A 22,336-nucleotide genomic window follows, 5' to 3' on the forward strand; every position below is an offset into this window, starting at 1 on the left:
ACGACCACATACAGAAAGGCGTTTTTATCCGAAAAAAACGACCATGTATAGTAAGGAGTTTTTAGACGAAAAAACGACCATGTATAGTAAGGCGTTTTTCGACGAAAAAAACGTCCATGTATAGTAAGGCGTTTTTGGACGAATTTTTTAGCTGAAAAAAATGACCATGTATAGTAACGCGTTTTTAGCCGAAAAAAACCGACCATGTATAGTAAAGCGTTTTTGGACGAAATTTTTAGCCGAAAAAAACGACCATGTATAGTAAGGCCTTTTTGGACAAATAAAACGACCATGTATAGTAAGGCGTTTTTAGCCGAAAAAAACGACCATGTATAGTAAGGCGTTTTTTGCCGCAAAAAAAACGACCATGTATAGTAAGCCGTTTTTAACCGAAAAAAACGACCATGTATACTAAGGCGTTTTTAGCCGAAAAAAACGACCATGATTAAAAAAAAAATACAACTCCACTACTCTATGTGGTGCTTTGGATCAGTGGTAGAGTGATGGAGTACCACACCAGAGATTGAGTGTTCGATCCCTGGTTGTTGCAACAATGTCTACTCTTTAACCACCATATACAACTTATTTGAGGAAAAACACAAAACAACCCAAAGGTTCATTGTGGTGGGTTAGCTCAGTGGTAGAAAGCCGAAGTCCCAAATCCACTGGTTGGGTGTTCGATTCCCAGTGTTGGCAACAAGGTCACATCTTTTGCAGCTTTATTGAAGACAACACAAAACAAGCAAGAAGTTATGTGGTGGTGTGGCTCAGGGGTAGAGAAACCATGTCCCAAACTAGCGGCTGGGTGTTCAATCCCCAGATGTTGCAACCATATCCCTTCTTTCTTTGACCAACATGATGAGTAAGGCTTATTGAAGCCGTTTTTTGTATTGCAAGGCGTTTTTCGCCGAAAAAAACGACCATGTATAATGAGGCATTTTTGGACGAAAAAAACGACCATGTATAGTAAGGCGTTTTTGGACGAAATTTTTAGCCGAAAAAAAACGACCATGTATCGTAAGGCCTTTTTGGACGAAAAAAACGACAATGTATAGTAAGGCGTATTTCGTCCAAAAACGCCTTACTATACATGGGGGTTTTTTTCCGGCTAAAAATGCCTTACTATACGTGGTCGTTTTTTTCGGCTAAAAATTTTGTCCAAAAATGCCTTACTATACATGGTGGGTTTTTTCGTCCAAAAAGGCCTTACTATAGACATGGTCGTTTTTTTTCGGCTAAAAATGCCTGGCTGCCGCTGCTCAACCCGTATTGTTTTGTGTTTTTTTGTTATTGTAAAGTGTCCTTGGGTGTCTTGAAAGGCGCTTATAAATAAAATCTATTATTATTATTATTATTATACATGGTCGTTTTTTTCCGTCCAAAAAGGCCTTACTATAAATGGTCGTTTTTTTCGGCTAAAACTTTTGTCCAAAAATGCCTTACTATACATGGTCGTTTTTTTCCGTCCAAAAAGGCCTTACTATACATGGTCGTTTTTTTCGGCTAAAAACGCCTCACTATACATGGTCGTTTTTTTCGGCTAAAAATTTCATCCAAAAACGCCTTACTATAATAGTCGTTTTTTTCGTCCAAACAGGCCTTACTATACATGGTCGTTTTTTTCGGCTAAAAATTTCGTCCAAAAACGCCTTACTATATATGGTCGTATTTTTCGGTTAAAAACGCCTTACTATACATGGTCGTTTTTTTCGGCTAAAAATTCTGTCTAAAAATGACTTCTTCTACATGGTCGTTTTTTTTTCGTCCAAAAAGGCCTTACTATACATGGTCGTTTTTTTCGGCTAAAAATGCCTTACTATACATGGTCGTTTTTTTCGGTTAAAAACACCTTACTATACATGGTCGTTCTTTTCGGCTAAAAACGCCTTACTATACATGGTCGTTTTTTTCGGCTAAAAAATTCGTCCAAAAACGCCTTACTATACATGGTCATTTTTTTCGGCTAAAAACGCCTTACTATACATGGTCGTTTTTTTCGGCTAAAAATTCTGTCTAAAAATGCCTTCTTCTACATGGTCGTTTTTTTCGTCCAAAAAGGCCTTACTATACATGGTCGTTTTTTTCGGCTAAAAATGCCTTACTATACATGGTCGTTTTTTTCGTCCAAAAAGGCCTTACTATACATGGTCGTTTTTTTTCGTCCAAAAAGGCCTTACTATACATGGTCGTTTTTTTCGGCTAAAAATTTCGTCCAAAAACGCCTTACTATACAGGGTCGTTTTTTTCGGTTAAAAACACCTTACTATACATGGTCGTTTTTTTCGGCTAAAAAATTCATCCAAAAACGCCTTACTATACATGGTCATTTTTTTCGGCTAAAAACGCCTTACTATACATGGTCGTTTTTTTCGGCTAAAAATTCTGTCTAAAAATGCCTTCTTCTACATGGTCGTTTTTCTCGTCCAAAAAGGCCTTACTATACATGGTCGTTTTTTTCGTCCAAAAAGGCCTTACTATACATGGTCCTTTTTTTCGTCCAAAAAGGCCTTACTATACATGGTCGTTTTTTTCGGCTAAAAATTTCGTCCAAAAACGCCTTTCTATACATGGTCGTTTTTTTCGGCTAAAAACGCTTTACTCCATATACATGGTCGTTTTTTTCCGCTAAAAATTTCATCAAAAAATGCCTTACTATACATGGTCGTTTTTTTGGGCAAAAAACGCCTTACTATACATGGTCGTTTTTTGCGTCTAAAAATTTCGTCCAAAAACGCCTTACGATACAATGTCGTTTTTTTCGGGTAAAAAGGCCTTAGTATACGTGGTCGTTTTTTTCGGCTAAAAATTTTGTCCAAAAATGCCTTATTATACATGGTCGTTTTTTTTTTTTTGTCCAAAAAGGCCTAACTATACATGGTCGTTTTTTTCGGCTAAAAATTTCGTCCAAAAAAGCCTTACTATACATGGTCGTTTTTTTCGGTTAAAAATGCCTTCCTATACATGGTCGTTTTTTTCGGCTAAAAACGCCTTACTATACATGGTCGTTTTTTTTCGGCTAAAAATTTTGTCCAAAAATGCCTTACTATACATGGTCGTTTTTTTCGTACAAAAAGGCCTTACAATTCCTGGTCGTTCTTTTCGGCTAAAAATTTCGTCCAAAAACGCCTTACTGTACCTGGTCGTTTTTTTTCGGCTAAAAATGCCTTACGATACATGGTCGTTTTTTTCGTCCAAAAAGGCCTTACTATACATGGTCGTTTTTTTCGGCTAAAAATGCCTGACTATACATGGTCGTTTTTTTTCGGCTAAAAATGTTGTCCAAAAACGCCTTACTATATACATGGTCGTTTTTTTTCAGCTAAAAACGGCTTACTATCCAGGGTCGTTTTTTTTTCAGCTAAAAACGCCTTGCTATACATGGTCATTTTTTTTCCGGCTAAAAACGCCTCACGACACATGATCGTTTTTTTCGAGTTAAAATGCCTTACTATACATGGTCGTTTTTTTCGTGTTAAAACGCCTTACCATATATGGTCTTTTTTTTCGGCTAAAAAGCCTTACTATACATGCTCGTTTTTTTCGGCTAAAAACGCCTTCCTATACATGGTCGTTTTTTTCGGGTTAAAACGCCTTACTATACATGGTCGTTATTTTCGGGTTAATACGCCTTACTATACGTGGTCGTTTTTTTCGTCTAAAAACACCTTACTATACATGGTCGTTTTTTTCGTCTAAAAACGCCTTACTATACATGGTCCTTTTTTTTCGGCTAAAAACGCCTTACTATTCATGGCCTTTTTTTTCAGCTAAAAACACCTCACTTTACATGGTCGTTTTTTTTCGGCTAAAAACGCCTTACTACACATGGTCGTTTTTTTTCGGCTAAAAACGTCTTACTATACATGGTCGTTTTTTTGGTCTGAAAAAGCCTTACGATACATGGTCGTTTTTTTCGGCTAAAAATTTCGTCCAAAAACGTCTTACTATACATGGTCGTTTTTTTCGGTCAAAAACGTCTTACTATACATGGTCGTTTTTTTCGGCTAAAAACGCTTTCCTATACATGGTCCTTTTTTTCGGCTAAAAACGGCTTACTATTCATGGTTGTTTTTATCGGCTAAAAACACCTTTTTGTACATGGTCGTTTTTTTCGTCTAAAAACGCCTTATATACATGGTCGTTTTTTTTCGGCTAAAAAAACTTTACTATACGTGGTCTTTTTTTTCGGCTAAAAACGCCTTACGACACATGGTCCTTTTTTTCGGCTAAAAATGCCTTTCTATACATGGTCGTTTTTTTCGTCGAAAAACGCCTTATTATACCTGGTCGTTTTTTCGTCTAAAAACTCCTTACTATACATGGTCGTTTTTTTCGGATAAAAACGCCTTTCTGTATGTGGTCGTTTTTTTTGGTCGAATAACACCTTACTATACAAGGTCTTTTTTTTTCGGCTCAAAACACCTTACTATACATGGTCGTTTTTTTTGTCAAAAAACGCCTTACTATACATGGTCGTTTTTTTCGTCTAAAAATGCCTTACTATAAAAGGTCGGTTTTTTGGGCTAAAAACTTCTTAGTATACATGGTCGTTTTCTTCCGGCTAAAAACGGCTTACTATACATGGTCGTTTTTTTCGGCTAAAAATTTTGTCCAAAAATGCCTTATTATACATGGTCGTTTTTTTTTTTTTGTCCAAAAAGGCCTAACTATACATGGTCGTTTTTTTCGGCTAAAAATTTCGTCCAAAAAAGCCTTACTATACATGGTCGTTTTTTTCGGTTAAAAATGCCTTCCTATACATGGTCGTTTTTTTCGGCTAAAAACGCCTTACTATACATGGTCGTTTTTTTTCGGCTAAAAATTTTGTCCAAAAATGCCTTACTATACATGGTCGTTTTTTTCGTACAAAAAGGCCTTACAATTCCTGGTCGTTCTTTTCGGCTAAAAATTTCGTCCAAAAACGCCTTACTGTACCTGGTCGTTTTTTTTCGGCTAAAAATGCCTTACGATACATGGTCGTTTTTTTCGTCCAAAAAGGCCTTACTATACATGGTCGTTTTTTTCGGCTAAAAATGCCTGACTATACATGGTCGTTTTTTTTCGGCTAAAAATTTTGTCCAAAAATGCCTTATTATACATGGTCGTTTTTTTTTTTTTTGTCCAAAAAGGCCTAACTATACATGGTCGTTTTTTTCGGCTAAAAATTTCGTCCAAAAAAGCCTTACTATACATGGTCGTTTTTTTCGGTTAAAAATGCCTTCCTATACATGGTCGTTTTTTTCGGCTAAAAACGCCTTACTATACATGGTCGTTTTTTTTCGGCTAAAAATTTTGTCCAAAAATGCCTTACTATACATGGTCGTTTTTTTCGTACAAAAAGGCCTTACAATTCCTGGTCGTTCTTTTCGGCTAAAAATTTCGTCCAAAAACGCCTTACTGTACCTGGTCGTTTTTTTTCGGCTAAAAATGCCTTACGATACATGGTCGTTTTTTTCGTCCAAAAACGCCTTACTGTACCTGGTCGTTTTTTTTCGGCTAAAAATGCCTTACGATACATGGTCGTTTTTTTCGGCTAAAAATGCCTTACTATACATGGTCGTTTTTTTCGGCTAAAAATGCCTGACTATACATGGTCGTTTTTTTTCAGCTAAAAACGGCTTACTATCCAGGGTCGTTTTTTTTTCAGCTAAAAACGCCTTGCTATACATGGTCATTTTTTTTCCGGCTAAAAACGCCTCACGACACATGATCGTTTTTTTCGAGTTAAAATGCCTTACTATACATGGTCGTTTTTTTCGTGTTAAAACGCCTTACCATATATGGTCTTTTTTTTCGGCTAAAAAGCCTTACTATACATGCTCGTTTTTTTCGGCTAAAAACGCCTTCCTATACATGGTCGTTTTTTTCGGGTTAAAACGCCTTACTATACATGGTCGTTATTTTCGGGTTAATACGCCTTACTATACGTGGTCGTTTTTTTCGTCTAAAAACACCTTACTATACATGGTCGTTTTTTTCGTCTAAAAACGCCTTACTATACATGGTCCTTTTTTTTCGGCTAAAAACGCCTTACTATTCATGGCCTTTTTTTTCAGCTAAAAACACCTCACTTTACATGGTCGTTTTTTTTCGGCTAAAAACGCCTTACTACACATGGTCGTTTTTTTTCGGCTAAAAACGTCTTACTATACATGGTCGTTTTTTTGGTCTAAAAAAGCCTTACGATACATGGTCGTTTTTTTCGGCTAAAAATTTCGTCCAAAAACGTCTTACTATACATGGTCGTTTTTTTCGGTCAAAAACGTCTTACTATACATGGTCGTTTTTTTCGGCTAAAAACGCTTTCCTATACATGGTCCTTTTTTTCGGCTAAAAACGGCTTACTATTCATGGTTGTTTTTATCGGCTAAAAACACCTTTTTGTACATGGTCGTTTTTTTCGTCTAAAAACGCCTTATATACATGGTCGTTTTTTTTCGGCTAAAAAAACTTTACTATACGTGGTCTTTTTTTTCGGCTAAAAACGCCTTACGACACATGGTCCTTTTTTTCGGCTAAAAATGCCTTTCTATACATGGTCGTTTTTTTCGTCGAAAAACGCCTTATTATACCTGGTCTTTTTTTTTCTGTCTAAAAACGCATTACTATACAGGGTCGCTTTTTTGGGCTAAAAACGCCTTAGTATACCTGGTCATTTTTTTCGTCTAAAAACGGCTTACTATACATGGTCATTTTTTTCGGCTAAAAACACCTTACTATACATGGTCCTTCTTTTTTCGACTCAAAACGCCTTACTATACATGGTCGTTTTTTTCCAGCTAAAAACACCTTACTATACATGGTAGTTTTTTTCCCGCTAAAACACCTTACTATACATGGTCGTTTTTTTCGTATAAAAACACCTTACTACACACGGTCGTTTTTTTGGGCTAGAAACGCCTTCCTATACATGGTCGTTTTTTTTCGGCTAAAAACGGCTCATCAACGTTCACATCAAAGAACTCTTTGTACCGGCTCGTTCGCCACCGACACATCACTTGTGAAAATGTAGGTGATTGAACAGTCAGAGGTGCTGCCAAAAAGAACCCTTTCTGCACTGAAATACAATGAAATTAATTTTGATTCTGTTTGCTGCAATACAAACTGGATACTTCGTACTTGACCATAAAGTTAATTTAAAACTTAGTACCTCAATTCAAAAACAAAATCTGACGTTGAAAAAAACGTTTAGTATTTGTAAGACTGAATATGAAAATAAACAGAATTTAATTTTCAGTGAGGATCAAATACAGTTTCAAAGAAAAAAAAGTCTATCGTTTCAAATTCAGATGCTACAATTCAGATTCAGTTATTCAATATGATTCAGAGTAAAATATACAAATCCATCCATTATCCGAGCCACTGACCAAATATTCCGCCCCACAGCGTCACACCTAGTTTAGTTTTGATTGTAAAGTGTCCTAGATTGTCTTGAAAGACGCTTATAAATGAAATGTATTATTATTATTATAATAAGAAATTTCAGGGGTTATTTTTACTGACCAGTCATTGGTCATGACATGTACAAATGTTTGTTTTCCTAACAGACTGTCCATTCTTGTTTTCTTACAGTTCTTACAGCCGCTGTGAGACCTAACAGCCTAACATCTTGGGCCTCAGACCAGGAAATTGATGTCACAATCAAAAGATGGCTACATCTGGCTCCTGATCGGGATGGTGACAGGAAGGAGAGCATGAGAAGAAAAGAGGACATGGAGAGCGCAACAATTTGATGGACAGAAAAATACCGTTCAAGAGTAAGCTGCATCCCAATTTGGACTTTGTGTTCACTGTTAAATAAAGAAAAGTGCATTTTTCCAGTGTATGTGGAGTTATATGTGAGGGTCACAAATTATGACAATAAACATATTTTTATAACAGTCGTGTTTGAGACTTTTTTTTTAAAAGTGGGTCAAATATGGCTCATGAAAGATGTGGTTTAGTTGAGGTTGAATTCAGACTGAGATCAGGAACCTGTTCTGGCCCAGCGTCGGGCCGGAGTAGGGCCAGATATGGCTTTACAATGCGGCTCAGATCTGGGCCGACTGCGGCCCACATCATGGATGCCAGACGTGGGCCACTGCAGGACCGTCATTCATTGAGGTATGTGGGCCGAGTGTACGTGCCGTTTCTGCCCCAGAGCTGGGCCAGACCAATTTTGCTGACTGGGCTGCTCTTACAAAATAAGAATAAAAAACAAATTTATATTTGTTTTGAACTCTTTCAAATATTTATCTTATTGTTTAAATACATTAAATATGTTTTCGTAATAATGAATCCCAAGGCCTCAAATATATTTTGACAACCAAAATATGAAAAAAAATAAACATAAAAAATAAATTCATGCTTTGAGATTGATTTCTAAATAACTTTTTTTTTGGTTCATCTAAAAAAATAAATAGAAAAAAGTGTTTCAAACACGATTTCCATAATGCGGTGACATGGACATTTTTTGAAAACCTAAAATATAACTCAAATAATTAGTTATTATCACAACTGACAATCATGTATTTACATGAGTCATTAAAATGAAAAGACAACTAAACTGTATTGTCAAGGCCACTGGATGGCACTAGAGATCAAGAAAGACATGGCGGTGATGTGACACGACACACCAAAATTGCTCTGGATGAGTAATCCATGACATATTTGGAAAAAAAACCCTAAGTGTATTAATCATGTGGTGCGATCGCTGCCTCATCCTCTTTCTTATACCCCCTGCTGGTTGTTCGTCATTACGAAAAATAATACTGCTTCCTGCAGTTGTAACTCATAGACTCTCTTGCCATGGCTTGCATTCATTCAATAATAATTAGTATCATGAAATAAACATAGGAATAATAACAAAGGAGAATCTATTGTTCGCATGTTCTCCCACTCATATCAATACATCTGCACTTCACGCTCGCATCGGGGAAACCGGTCGATTCATGACAGGATCTGAGTGGAGGCGGGCTTGTTGTGGCTTGGCAGGACCTCTGGTTAACAGTTGCAACACGGCACGGCCTCTGAGTAGCCGCGTCGTTTCGTCTCTTGCATTTTTAAAAATCGTAAATGTATACATGTTTGAGCTGGCTTTCGTTTACCATGCTAGCAGTTAGCATTCATCGCCAACGTTTTCCCTCCAACTATGTCCTTATCTTGCGTTATGAGCCCACGACATACAATGCCAATTTTTCAACAACATAGCTAGTTTGGATCGTTCCCGACGGATGAAAGCCGTAAAAACACTCCTCAAAGCGTCTTTCAAGCTATGTTCCATTTATGCTCGCTAGGGGTTAGCAAGTGTCCCTCAGGCCTCAACAAACATATTTAGCTCACTTTGTTAGCTCACTACTTACAATGCCACTTTTATCCCCACTCATTCAACTAAACAGTTTGTTCCCGACAGGCTGACAGTCGTACACTCACCCGTCAAAACATTTTCTTAAGCTAGCTTCCTTTTATGCTCGCCAGCGTTTAGCAAACGCTTTCCCTGAATTCATGTCCTTAGCTCGATCCCTTTACCCTTGCTAGCGGTTTGCAACAATCGCTAACGCTTTTCTTCTATCCTTAGTTTGTTTTGTTAGCCCGCTACCGACAATGCCACTTTTAAGTAACATCGCTAGTTTAGCTCGTTCTAGGCAAGTAAAAAGACACAGCTTTTATTTAGTTCGTTTTTTTTGTAAGTTCTGCTCGCGTCCCCCTGGGTTAGCCTGGCCCGCGTACATGGTCACACCCATTGCCATTTGTCCAGAGTCGTTGGTCCCTAGCCCGGTCAGTGTTCCACGGTCATGGAGCAGAAGTTGCTATCGTGTCGACCCATCTCTTCCAGCACGGCCGCCAGTTCGTTGAGGTCCCCGTCGGGGAAATGCTGGGCCTCCCACAGGTCCAGGATGACGCCTGTCGGACTGGACTTGGTGGCGAAGTAGTTCAGGTACCTGAAGAATGCCAAAAACAAACATGAAGCTCACGTTCACCGTGCAGTGGTGCCTTGACACTTTGAGAGGAGTGTTTTTACAGCTTTCATCTGTCAGGAAAAACTCAAATTAGCTAATTGAACCAATGTATCAAATTGGATTTATACTTTGATCCTTTCATGTTTTTTTTTGTTGCCACGATTTGAAGAAGCGCAGTGACGTTATGCTTTTCAAAAATCGTCCAAAGAAAATGAATAAGTGCGCATGTGGTGTCGGGTCAATTGGAGGACTGAAGCAACCTGTCCAAGTTGAGCTTGTGGGCCAGCATCCTCCAGTCGTTGCCTCTTGTCTGCGGTGCGTCCAGACTCCCGCACAGTTTGTGTCTGATGGACAGGGGGATGCGGAAGGCGTTGGGCCCCACTAACGTGGTAATGTTGCTGGCTGGGTCCATCAGGGACGTGTCTATGCACTGGAGCTCCTACAATGAATTGAAGTGAAATGCCAGTCATTCATTTCTGCCTCGAAAAAAACGCCAACTTTTTTGTTGTCACGCGTTTTCCTGAATAAAGTCGCTTCTCAGGAACACTAATAAAGAGCAGGATGCCCAAAGATGAAGCCGAGCACACAGAGAAGTTCCTCCACGAACTTGCATACTTTCAAAGATCCACAAGTCACAAAGTCTTAAGTCGAGCTGCCTGCGATTGTTCAATCATTCATAGTGGGGCGAGAGGTCATGCCAACATGACCGGAATAGCGAGGCTTTGATTTTTGCTATACTGACAAAAGCTGAGCGTGTATGCGGGGTGGGTTCAAAGGTCAGACTGTATTTCTATATTTTTTGGGCGGGGGATGGGGGGGGGCTCCAAATGTCATCGTTTTGAACTCCCATGCCATGGCCGCGGTGGGCTTTAGGCTGAAAATTGTGCAAATGAGACGGGAGGCTCGTCAAGAGGACTTTGGTCAATCCACAGAACTTCTCCAAATGGTTCGGCGAATGAATCAATGAATGAATAAATGTGTGTGTGTGTGTATATATATATATATATATATATATATATATTTCTTTGTTTGGCTGCGTGTCGGCTTGCGCGGCACCTGTGAGTGACGTGGAAATTACATTCTTGCTGCCAATTGGCTGTCGTCGACAAGGGATGGCATGGCCCCCTTTGGGGCGGTTATGAAATGCTGACGGAAACGGTGACAGACATACACACTTCCTATTTGACTGAAAGTAATTTTATTTTTAAATTTTTTTTTAACCAGTGTGGTGTCCATGTGGCCTTAATGGTGCTTTCGCCCAGTTTGTATTTAACTCTTTCATTCCACAAGACGTACTTGTATGCGTGTTTAAAATTAGGCCCCGCCTACCAAGGACGTACTTCTACGTCTAAGTCTTTTTTTTTGCGTCATAGAGAGGAGGGGGGTCTGATGCAATCTGTGAATGGGAATAAGCCGTTTGCATTGTAAATCATATAAAAAACCAGTAGGTGGCAGTGGTGCCTCACGTGCTTGAAATGCATGCTTTTACAAAAAGCTCCTTTCTCCGCTTTTTGCCCAGGAATCGCCATTTTCATGAAACTTAGCCATTTTATAGTGCTGATTGCTGAAGAATGGAAAAAAAAATACAATTTTTAGCATTAGAGCCAAATATTCTGTGGGCCTTGCAAGATTAGTCAAAATCCAGTAAAACGCTGGGATTGAGGGGGTTGCTCCAGTGAAAATGGCTGGGATTTAATGAGTTAAATGGCACGATATAAAGTCACTCTGTCTTGTGGGATACAAAGCGGTCACCCGGGATTATGGCGGCTATTATATTAGCAAGTTGATTATGGTGCGGTGTGAACGGTGGCGCTCGAACCTCCTCCAGGGTGTTGCTGAGCTGAAAGATCTGCCCCTCGCCCTCCACCTGCCTGACGCACAGCTTACAGCTGACCTCAGTAACGGCCGAGCTGATCCTCTCCAGTGTGAAGGTGCAGTGGAGGCTCCTCTGGCTAGCGCTCCATACCTGGTAGAAGGGGATCTCCTGCAGGGGTACGTACAAAAGTTGACTTACGCAAAGGAGTCAAATCAATACTTAACTAAAGAGTGTGAGTACTTTTGCGCCTCTGTGGCTTCACCTGATATTTGGCAATGAGTTTGCTTTTCCAGTGCGGGTGCGGTACATCATGAATGGACAGTCTCAGGTTATGCGTGCTGTCCTTAAAGTTGAGAGTCTTGGGCTCGTCCAGGAGTTTGCCTCCCATATGCGTCTCCATCTGAAGAACCTCCTGCCAAAAAAAAACAAACAACGGTGGCCAGATTTTTTTTCAATCAACTATGCAAGTGGTTCTTCGTACCACCTCTAAAAAAAGTATCAACGTCATGACAAAAATTAAAATAATGTACGATACTCCTGTAAACGACTGCAACATTATGTACAATTCAAACAGTAAGCCCACACTTAAATACAAGAAATTCAATCTGCGCTTAAATAATGTTTCAATGAAAATGTATTGTACATACGTTCATGTATTGGGAAATAAATGTTTGAAAACAAACAGTTCTAAAAGACTAAATGGAAATGTATTGTACCTAAATTCAAGTAAACTTACGAGATGTACCGCATTGGATTTCAAAAAAGAAAAATGAATCCACTGCAAAGTTCGAACATTTGATTCTGTTTCTTTTCCATACCCATAATAATATGATACCAAGATCAGAATAATTTGCCCCGTCTGGCATTTATGTAATTATGAGTGCTGTAATATTTGTTACAGTAATTCAGCCATTTCCCCTCCTCAAATTGGTTATTAAAAATATTTTTATTAATTCAAAATGTCATTAAATAGTTGGTTACGGTATTTGATTTCATCTAAGAAAAAAATGAAAATAAATATGAAAATAAACTACCCATAAATTGAACACACATTTACTTTTATTAAAAATGCTTCATTAGATTATCCCCCCCCCCAAAAAAAAGACAAACTCAATTTTCAGCCCCCTTAAAGGTGCCCGTAGATACCCACATGATGGTGCTAAAGCACTGTTTTTCTATTGCACAGGGCTGTACAAAAATTATGCACGGTGAAGCAGCATGTGGCTGCACATTTGAACACCCTCGGCTCATTTACGTGTACATTTGCGATCAATGGCGACATTTTGTTGTTTAAATACATACGGGACAAGCGGCCACGTCGCTCGTTGGGATACTCGTGCGTTCATTCCATGCGTGGGCATCCGCTCTGCATAATTTCTCCCGTTTTACAAGATTAAAAGTAAAAAAGACAAGTGGTATGTAATATGCTAAACCGCATCTCTCCGAGAGTTGTTTTTAACGGTGGAATTGCTTGTTTGAAATGCTAACCACACTGTTAGTGCGCGCGTGTCTACGCGTTGCTACTCAACTTGATCACTTCATGCATAAATTAGCAGCGCTAAGCTCCCCCGTATCAGATGTTCCCTCCGGGGCTTTTGAATATGTTTAAACTCTAAAGCGTCAGCTAGTTTGACATTGCTCGACCCGGTTTTGTTTATCGCCGCCAAGATGAAGACGCCACACACACAAAATCTTTAATATGTCGGAATGCAAATGAACACAATAAAGCACCGTGAATTCTTCTTATGATGACTTGAGGCTTGGAGTTGGAGCACATGTTGGGCAGACAATTAAAAAAAGCACACTAGATTAGATCTAAAATGTGCTTAGTGCTTAAATAGAGCAACAGAAAAGATTAGAATTAAGACAGAATAAGAATATAAAAATATAGGGCCACACATGTCGCACATGGCAGGTTTCACTACTTTATCTAATTACTGTTCGCTACTCGAATGAACTGAAAAGCCATTAAGTCCCCCCAAGATGGTGGTACAGTATTGCAATTTATAAAAAATATTAACTCTTTGAGCCCCTTCAACGTCAATCACTGTCAACCACCTTTTTTTTTAATGGGAATGGGCGAAAAATAGCCTTGGGCAACTGTGATCATGACATCGGCCCGCAGGTGGCAGCATTGGATCTCTTCGGAAGGAGCCCACCGCACGTGTAAGCTGTTCAAACATGCCAGAAGCGAGGAAATGCGACCGTTACAAGCATTTTGTGACTGATCAAAGTGCTTGTCATGTTAGATTTACTACAGAGAATGCCACAAAATGGGGGAAAAGATGACGGGAATTACATAAATTTAGAAGTACAAGTGATGACGTCGTGTGCACGCACGCACACACACACACACACACTACTAAATACTACTACCACGACTGAATAGCATGCAAAGAATTTATAAAGTTTGTAAAATGTGACATTGTTACACTCGTGATTTGTTGTAAATACATTATTTTGCCATCAAAAGCACATTTTTTACTGTTAATGGTACTTTATACAAGAAAAAGGTGTTGCAGAAGTTTGGAGAATGACTGAAGCAAAAATGAGCATCAAAGTCACTGTAGTGTAGAAAATATATGTATTTTTTTACAAAAGCTTGTTTTCTGCTTTGCATTTAGGTCCAAAACTGTTGATTTGGGTCAAACCAATGCACATTTTACGATGGAAAAAATCAAAACAATATTTTTGGAGTGTTGAAAGAAGAGAGTCTAATCTTTCAGCTGGTAGTTTCTGTGTTTACATAGTCATACAACACACTATTCTGTGAGCCTTGAAAGATCAGTCAGAATGCTCTAAATTGGCCGGCACTCTTTTTTTTTAGCTGCCTTTGAAAGACTTAAGAAATCATAAAAGTGAATGTAATAAATAAACATTTTTAATATAATTACTGTACACACTGAAGGACCCAAGTGTTGGGTGTGTGTGGATGTTTGCCTTTCGGGGGCGTGGCTTAGAGAGTTAAATCAGGAGCTGGGATCTGGTTGACTGTTTAGCCTGTGTTATATTATTTTTATTCTTCATAGTTATTATTATGCAAGTGTACCTAATGTTGTGTCCACGCAACTGCGGGGTTTCTTACCTTGAGTGCATCTTGCGTGTCATCCAGACAGTACACCCTGATGTGGTAGTCCAGCGTGGTGCAAGAAACGGGCCCAAAGACAGCCAGCTTCAGCCTCTTGGCGGCCGCCTTGCCCACCGACTGGCCCACCAGACAGTACGTGCCCAGAGTCTCCGTGAGGATGTGACAGGCTTCCGAGTCCATCTGCACGTAGCAGGGAGTGGTGAAGTTTTCCTCGCCCACCACCACCACATCCTGTTGGACACACATATAGTACACACACGTTACTGTGGAGCCAGTCTGTTATGCTGAAGATGAGTCTTGGCTATCCATCTTACCTAGCTACCAACCCTTTACTATGTTCTTTACTTATCAAATTAATCTGTTTAAGCCTCCCATTAAAAAAAAAAAAAAGTTTTGTGATCCATTTTTAATATCTTTGATATTACGAGTTATAAAAAACACAGTGATGATGGAATTAAATCCATCCATCCATCCATTTTCTAATCCGCTTATCCTCACGTGCTGGAGCCTATCAGAGCTGTGGAATTAAATACAATACAATTAAAAAGAATGAAACACACCTTTCCCTTCAATTGTGCTGCTCATTCTGGTGTATGCACCTTTGCCACCTGGCGGCAGTATAAAACTGATACATTGATATACTGTACTGGAAACTCAGCTCCTCGATCAACTTCTCACTACAGCATTAATTTCAGAGTCAGTCTTCACAGAGGATGAAGAATATATGCATGTGAACATTGTTATATGGTCTGTCTACATGTGTTGCAGCACCTTCAGATACTTGTCGCTTAAAAGGGAACAACATTAACAATATAATGCTAATTGTTAGCTTTTGTTCCTATGGAGTTTCCCATTGTACCTTAGCATTCAGGTAGCTGTGGCTACAGTAGGTGGTTGTTTTGAATACATAATGTGTAATTCTCTTCTGTTTTATGTTGAGTTTGTCATTAAATAGTAAATTTGACAGAAACTCAACTAAAAGTGTGAAGCTTTTTTTTTGAAAAATATTAACTAAGTATATCTGCCAGTTTACTGCTTGTTGTGTCATCCATTGAGTCACTTGCCATCTCAAGTCAAAACTGAAAATCTGTGTATTGTGGCTCAAAAAACTCGTAAGTCGGATCGCTCGTATGCCGGGTCACTCGCATGGGCAGGCACCTTGCGCTGCGTCTGTCGCTAATGCTTTTGAGATGTGACCCACTCAATACAATAGGGCAGGGGGAGCCAACATGCTTTGAATGTGTAATCAGCGGAAGTTCTCATCACACTGTGGCCTGACACCTGCAGAATTTAATTACTTCACTCCATTTGGATCTTAAATGTAATTTTTGTATGGGGGGTGAACATTTTCCTCCAAACAAATTCCGCTTTTCATTTTCAATACCCCATCCCTGTTGCTGCAAACATTGCCCCCCCCCCCACCCCCACACGTACGTACAGGCGCACACACAAGCATCGTACGCATGGCTAATTGCGCAGAGACATTGTGTGGAGCTGTGATAAGAAACAAGACGAGCGCACGGGGATGATACACACATGCACATATACACACACACACACAGTATACAAAAACACACTCGCTGAAATTTCTAAGGCTTCATGCTAAAAGAAGCACACACACACACACCAAAAAAAAAAAAAAGATGAGAGAGGAGGAGGACGGCAGGAGCATAACAAATTGCAGCTGATAGGAGTCTCCTACCTCCTGTAAGAGAATTCTTGCCTGCTTTTCTATTTGCTTTATCCCCTACAGACGTGGTGTATATCACAAAGCGTGTGCGTATGTAGATGAACAGGTTGTCAGGCATGGTGTGCTCTGTGTTGGGGGATGTTACCTTTTGCTGCTGAAACAATAGTCACGGGTGGCTTTTGTATACTTGCTTGATATTATTCGACTGTACATGCGTGGTAAAGATGAAATGATAAAGCTACTTATCCACACGACTTACCCGATACTCACCTATCTAACTAGCAACCCCATCTACTTACCCTCTACCGACATACCAACCTAAGCTAGTACACTTCTTACACCGTTGGGTCAAAAGTAAACGAAATTGGGTGAAATGGCTTACCGAGCGCTGGGTCCAAAAAGGACTGATCCAATGCTGGGTTATTTATACCATTGGCTGAGAATTTGACCCAGCACACTGGGTCAAGAAATTGTCCAATTATCCAACAGGGGCTCCAAAATACCCATCGTGATGAGTTAAAACTGGAAATGGAGTAGTAGGTGATCGGTGTAGCTGTGGTTAAAAGCAAAACTAATTTTACGACGGTACCCATTTTCGAAGACGAAGCAACTTTCTCCTGTCATGGGTCACAGTTTGGCAGTTTTTACACCTGATTCTTTTCCTAATGAATCCCACACATTTTTTTGGGTGGGTGGGCCATCCGCACTACAGTACACACTGAGCCAATGCTACATAAAATGTACCTCAACCTCAGTCCACAACAAAACTGTCTAAAAGGCAAACAATTTCATTTTTTCGGCTCTCCTCAATCTGATCTTGAGACCAATCTGCTGGGTCGAGCCTTGGCTGGGAAAACAACACAACTTTTTTTTTTTTTTTTTAGTCTGTACCTCTCTTTCTTATATCCAAATACGGTATACTGTATACCTTCACTGCGAAGATACCTATCCTCTACCTAACATACCTACCACCTACCTACCCACCTACTTGCATGCTTAGTTCCTGCCCGCCCACATTACAAAGCACAACTTGATGAAAGCATGACAGGGCTGCAGTTGCTCGACGCAGAGTTGAAATGTAATCATTCACTACTCAGCTATGTCGAGAGTGTCATAAGAACACACAAAGCAGTGTATAAATAAATAAATACATAAATAAATAAAGACTAGTGTGTAACTGTAAACAAACATAAGCAAAGAAGCACGTGCACTCGCCTCCCACTCGCCCATAGCCAGTTGGTTTTTCAGCTGTATGAGCCAGTCCTCGTGGACGTTGTCAGCACAATGGTGGATGGTGAGGATGACCGGTCTGGTCAGCAGAGCTCCCGGGGGTCCGCAGCTTACCACCGGACTCAGCACAGTCTGCACGTCCTCCACCGGTGGTCTGCGGCGAACAGATAAACACGTGGCCGCAGCATTTTAAGTCGATGGGAGTCGTTTTAGTCTCGGGCTGTGTTGCTTGAAAGCAGTCGTCCGACTCCTGGGCACTCGTCAAACAATCCAAATTTTGCTCTTAAGATGTAATTTGGAAGTTGATGCATGTTAAATGTAAACAATGACATAAAGTAAATAATACAAACAAACAACAAGGACAATACTAATTCAAGTCTATGTAAAAATGAATCTTAAATATTTAAAAACAAAAATATAGTTTTGCTGGCTTGTCATACTAAAATTAATGAAAAAGTATCTATCAATTTATATCATAATATCAGAAAATTACAGTATACTGTATATCAGGTAAATAAAATGAAGGCAATGTACAGCACTTTGAGTTGCATTTTTATATATGAAAAGTGCAATATAAATAAAGTTTGATGGATTGATTTGGACCGGGCATTAAATCCGGGTATAACATACGGCCATTAAAATGCATTGAAAAATAATAAAATGAAATGCATTGGGTGTATAAAAATGGTAAACGAAAAAGCACAATCACACTAATTATATCACATGTAAGTAACTAATTCTACTAACAACTTGAAACCAAATCCAAATAAAAACAATTCAGAGTTATGCAATTAGAAAGCACATTGTGAGTAAATCAGGCAATTCTTAGACAAAAAAAAAAAAATACATACAAAGCCCTTTGAAAATAAAACCACAAACTTCAAATAAAATGGAATAAAATAAAATCCCATCAGCGTGTGGGTGTTTGAAACTCCAACCGAGTGAGTCGGGTGAGAAAACATCCCCGGTGCTCACTCCCCGCCTCTTGTGCTACACTCAGCCCAACATTCATCTTCCTCCACTCGCATTCAACTATCACCTGTCCGCGACTTTATCAAAGCAAAATTTATGTTTAAAAACATCAGTTTGCCGTTACGTTTTTTTTTTTTTTTTTTTTTTTTAAAATGTAACAATACCAGTGAGTAATTTTTAGCCAAACGACCATTTGATCTGTTGCCACCTGATGGCTGGTGTGAAAGACCATGCAGCTTCAAGATACGTCTTCTTGGTTTTTTTTTTTAGAGTCTCGACTTAAAAAAAAAACATTGGGGGGCATGGGGCAGCACTGCTTGAGGCAGCACTAATCCTCGACAGCATTATTGATTCAGCCGCTGGACCTCATTAATGACTCATGAAGGGAGAAGTAGAAGAAGATAAAATAAACATTCCATCAAGGAGGCGAAATGTAGCGCAGTCACGTTGGCGTAGCCAACGCCGAGCTTGCCACTTAATCCGTTGGGCTATTACGCGTGTGGAATTGTATTAAGGCGACCGTTTGAAGTTAGAAGCCCGGCATTTTTCTGAAATTTGATGTGACACTTAGTCATTTAGGGGCCCAAGGCAAATCCCAGTCATCTATGTTCTGCGCTGACAAAAGTTATACTTTCGCCTCGACACAAGATGATTCACTGACAAAGTCCTTAAAATCCTTCAGAAGGATTTTTATGAAACAACTGAACTGTCGCAACACTGTGATACATTGCACAGTTAGTAGTAATAGTCCATTGCGTGAAAACATAAAATAATAATAAGAATAAAATGAAATATTTAGCATAGTGTATAGAATTTTGGGGTGTTATTTTTGGACCAATAGTTTTAAGTGTAAAAAAATAGGAAGTCTTTGTACCGCAATAAGTTCAAATAAAATGAAGTTGAATTTCACATAATTGACTTTTATACTTCAACATTTTGAAAAGTAAAGCCTGATTCATATTCTAAGTTTGAATAGTATTTAAAAAAAAAATCAAAACAAAACATTAAAACATCTCTTGGCTGGTCTGCCCCAAAAAGCTGAAAAAATGTATCAAAGATGGCCCTGCATTCACTGCGAATGATCAACAGAAGCGATCAATGAATGTAAATATTAATAACGACGAGGAATACGCGTCGAGATGTTGCGCTGAAGAGGAAAAAATATGTTCGGCCAGCAGCTGGGAAGGCACATGAAAGACGTGAGGAAGATGGCGGGGGTGGGTGGGGGGGGGGAAAGGGGCTAAGACTTGCCTGGAGCTGTCCTTCCTGTGCACCGTCACATACATCTCGTAGACGCGGCCCTGGGGGACGGCGCCCGCCGGAACCAGCAGACTCACTCCTGCAACACAAGCGGCACGAACAACTTCTTTCAGCTCATCGTGCGCAATGAGCAAGGGAGCATTAGTCCAGCATATTGACACCTTTCGAGATAAACTACCTCTGACAACAAATGTCGCACTAGATCCTACTTTTCACTGGCGGTATTTTCACGTAAAATTAGAAAGGTTATCAAAAAATGTTTCTCCTGTACATCGATCAACTATGTCACAAATATTTCCTTCCCCTGAGGAGATGGATTTGGTGCAGAAGCGTCTGTTTGGAGGTGGGCTTGCGTTTACCCGAGTTGGGCACAATTAGGTGTCCTCCCTGGTTGTTGAAGGAGCCGTGCGCGGTACACGAGGGGTCTCGAGTGCGGGCCAAGCTCTGGTTCCGAAGGTTCATGGTGTCGCTGTTCTCCAGTAGAGACTGCGTCAACTGCAACGGCAAAGTTACAAGAGTCTCCATGAGCAGCAAAGTGGATTTGGCTCCAGTTGAGAACTTTTTTTTTTCTTTCACATACAACCATGGCAGAAAAGCTAGCTCATGTATTATAGTTCGTTATTTTATTTTATTCTACTTGGCTGTTTTGTAGCGGCTCTACAAGAGAATATTATTTTACCTTACTGGATGTATTTTGTCGTTGAACTTCCTTTGTTCAATGTATTTTCTTTGTTGGCTTGACATTAATTAAATTATATATTATTTAAGTTTTTTTTTTAATTTTTACAAAATGAAGGCAGAAAAGCTATTTTTACTTTTATGTAATTCAACTTAATTTTCCTTTTTCATTTTTGTTAAAATGTTTTTGTGATGTCTGTAAAGAGATGACATTTTATTTAATTGCATCATTTTTATTGCGCTATTATTTCATTTTATTTTATTTATTAGGGTAAGACAATTATTTTTATATTATATTTATTTGTTCAACTTTTTTTAAAAATAAAATTGAGTACAATATTTTTTTACTGCTTATTTTTAAACTTTATTAATATACTGTATATTGAAAAAAATATTTTTCTGAAGACTGTACGTGGATAACATTTTTGTTTCATTTATGAGACTGTATTCATATAATTTGCTGTTGTAATGCGATAGTGTTGTAAGTAACAGTATCAGTTTGTCAGCAAGTAAAAGTTGGTCACTGAGAAGAGACGATGTGTTCATCCTGAAGTATTCCATGCAAAAAATATGTTTTGGCAGTGATTTCTTTTTTGTTGGACACATTTCCTTGAGAACTGCTACTGGGAAGCTGAGCCTCGTGCCCGGGAGCGCCGCCATGAGGCTCAGCTGGAAAAAGGAAGATCTCAAATCACCGTAGGGTATCAAGTAGTAGGAGGAAAAAAAAAAGCTATTTTGCATTTCATGGTCTAAATGTGAGCGCTGACTTGTAAAATAAGTCATTAGGATTCAGGTTCAGTTTAAGATTTGGTGAAACAAGGATGACTTGTGACTGAAAACAACATTTTTTTTTTCATTATTAGCCATGACTCAAATTTTTCACGTCAATTTTGATAAGGCCGAACATGTTGACAAAGTTTTTTGGCACACTGACGAAATAGCTATGGATCGAGAAAGCCGTCTTTTAGTGGTTTAATGTGACATATAACTCGATATGGTTTGGTGTAAGTACAATTTTTTTTGGGGGGGGGGGGTTAATAAGCATATTGATGCCGTTTTTCAATGTTTTGGGGTCATGGTCTCATCTGTTCAATGATACATTCACCGATTTGGAAATGCTTTAATTGGAGATTTGACTCGGTGAGCTTTGGGGTTTGTGTTACAAATTGATTTTTTTGACATGTCAGTTTTCATCAGCAACATTATTCAGGTGATTGAGTCGCGACAGGTTATTTATTTATTTTTTGTTACTGTGTTATTTTATGAGAGCACATTGAGAAAATAACTATTGATGCAGAAAGCATCACTTTATGGGCTTTAATATGAGGTATGACTGAGGGTCGTTTGTCACGAGCCATTTTTAGCATTTCGCCATTTTCGAACAATCTTTTTGAGGCCATTGTATCGTCTCTTAAGTCTCTTGATCTAGAACGGCCTCTACAAGTGCTTTAATATCAGGCACTGTTATGTGTGACTCAGTGGTGCTCGTTGCAAATTAGGAACTTCTGATGTGTGTCTTCATAAGAGACAAGTAACGATGCAAATTTTTAATGAAAGAATGCAAGAAAACATATCAGGAAAGCCTTCTTCAAGTGCTTTAATATGCTCTATGACTCCGTAGCAGTTGCTCCATATTCATGTTTTGGAGAATTAATAAGCGAGTA

At 39.1% G+C, this 22,336-nt stretch overlaps 1 protein-coding gene across 1 annotated transcript in view; it reads right to left on the reverse strand.

The window, feature by feature from the left end:
* Positions 1-4,593: 4,593 nt before the first annotated feature.
* LOC147205274 (netrin receptor UNC5C-like) overlaps positions 4,594-22,336 on the reverse strand; it is a 157,360-nt gene continuing 139,617 nt past the window's right edge. Inside the window, exons 10-17 of the mRNA XM_086111773.1 lie at positions 20,354-20,489; positions 19,986-20,073; positions 17,748-17,916; positions 14,840-15,073; positions 12,017-12,166; positions 11,758-11,922; positions 10,199-10,377; positions 4,594-9,920 (exon numbers count right to left, since the gene is read on the reverse strand). Of these exons, the coding sequence (XP_085967899.1) occupies positions 9,758-9,920; positions 10,199-10,377; positions 11,758-11,922; positions 12,017-12,166; positions 14,840-15,073; positions 17,748-17,916; positions 19,986-20,073; positions 20,354-20,489 (1,284 nt within the window). The 3' untranslated portion in view covers positions 4,594-9,757. The remainder of the gene's footprint in view (positions 9,921-10,198; positions 10,378-11,757; positions 11,923-12,016; positions 12,167-14,839; positions 15,074-17,747; positions 17,917-19,985; positions 20,074-20,353; positions 20,490-22,336) is intronic.

The sequence above is a fragment of the Hippocampus guttulatus genome, chromosome 5, assembly GCF_054856545.1.
Source record: "Hippocampus guttulatus isolate MCC_2025c chromosome 5, RoL_Hgut_1.0, whole genome shotgun sequence".
Lineage (NCBI taxonomy): Eukaryota > Metazoa > Chordata > Actinopteri > Syngnathiformes > Syngnathidae > Hippocampus > Hippocampus guttulatus.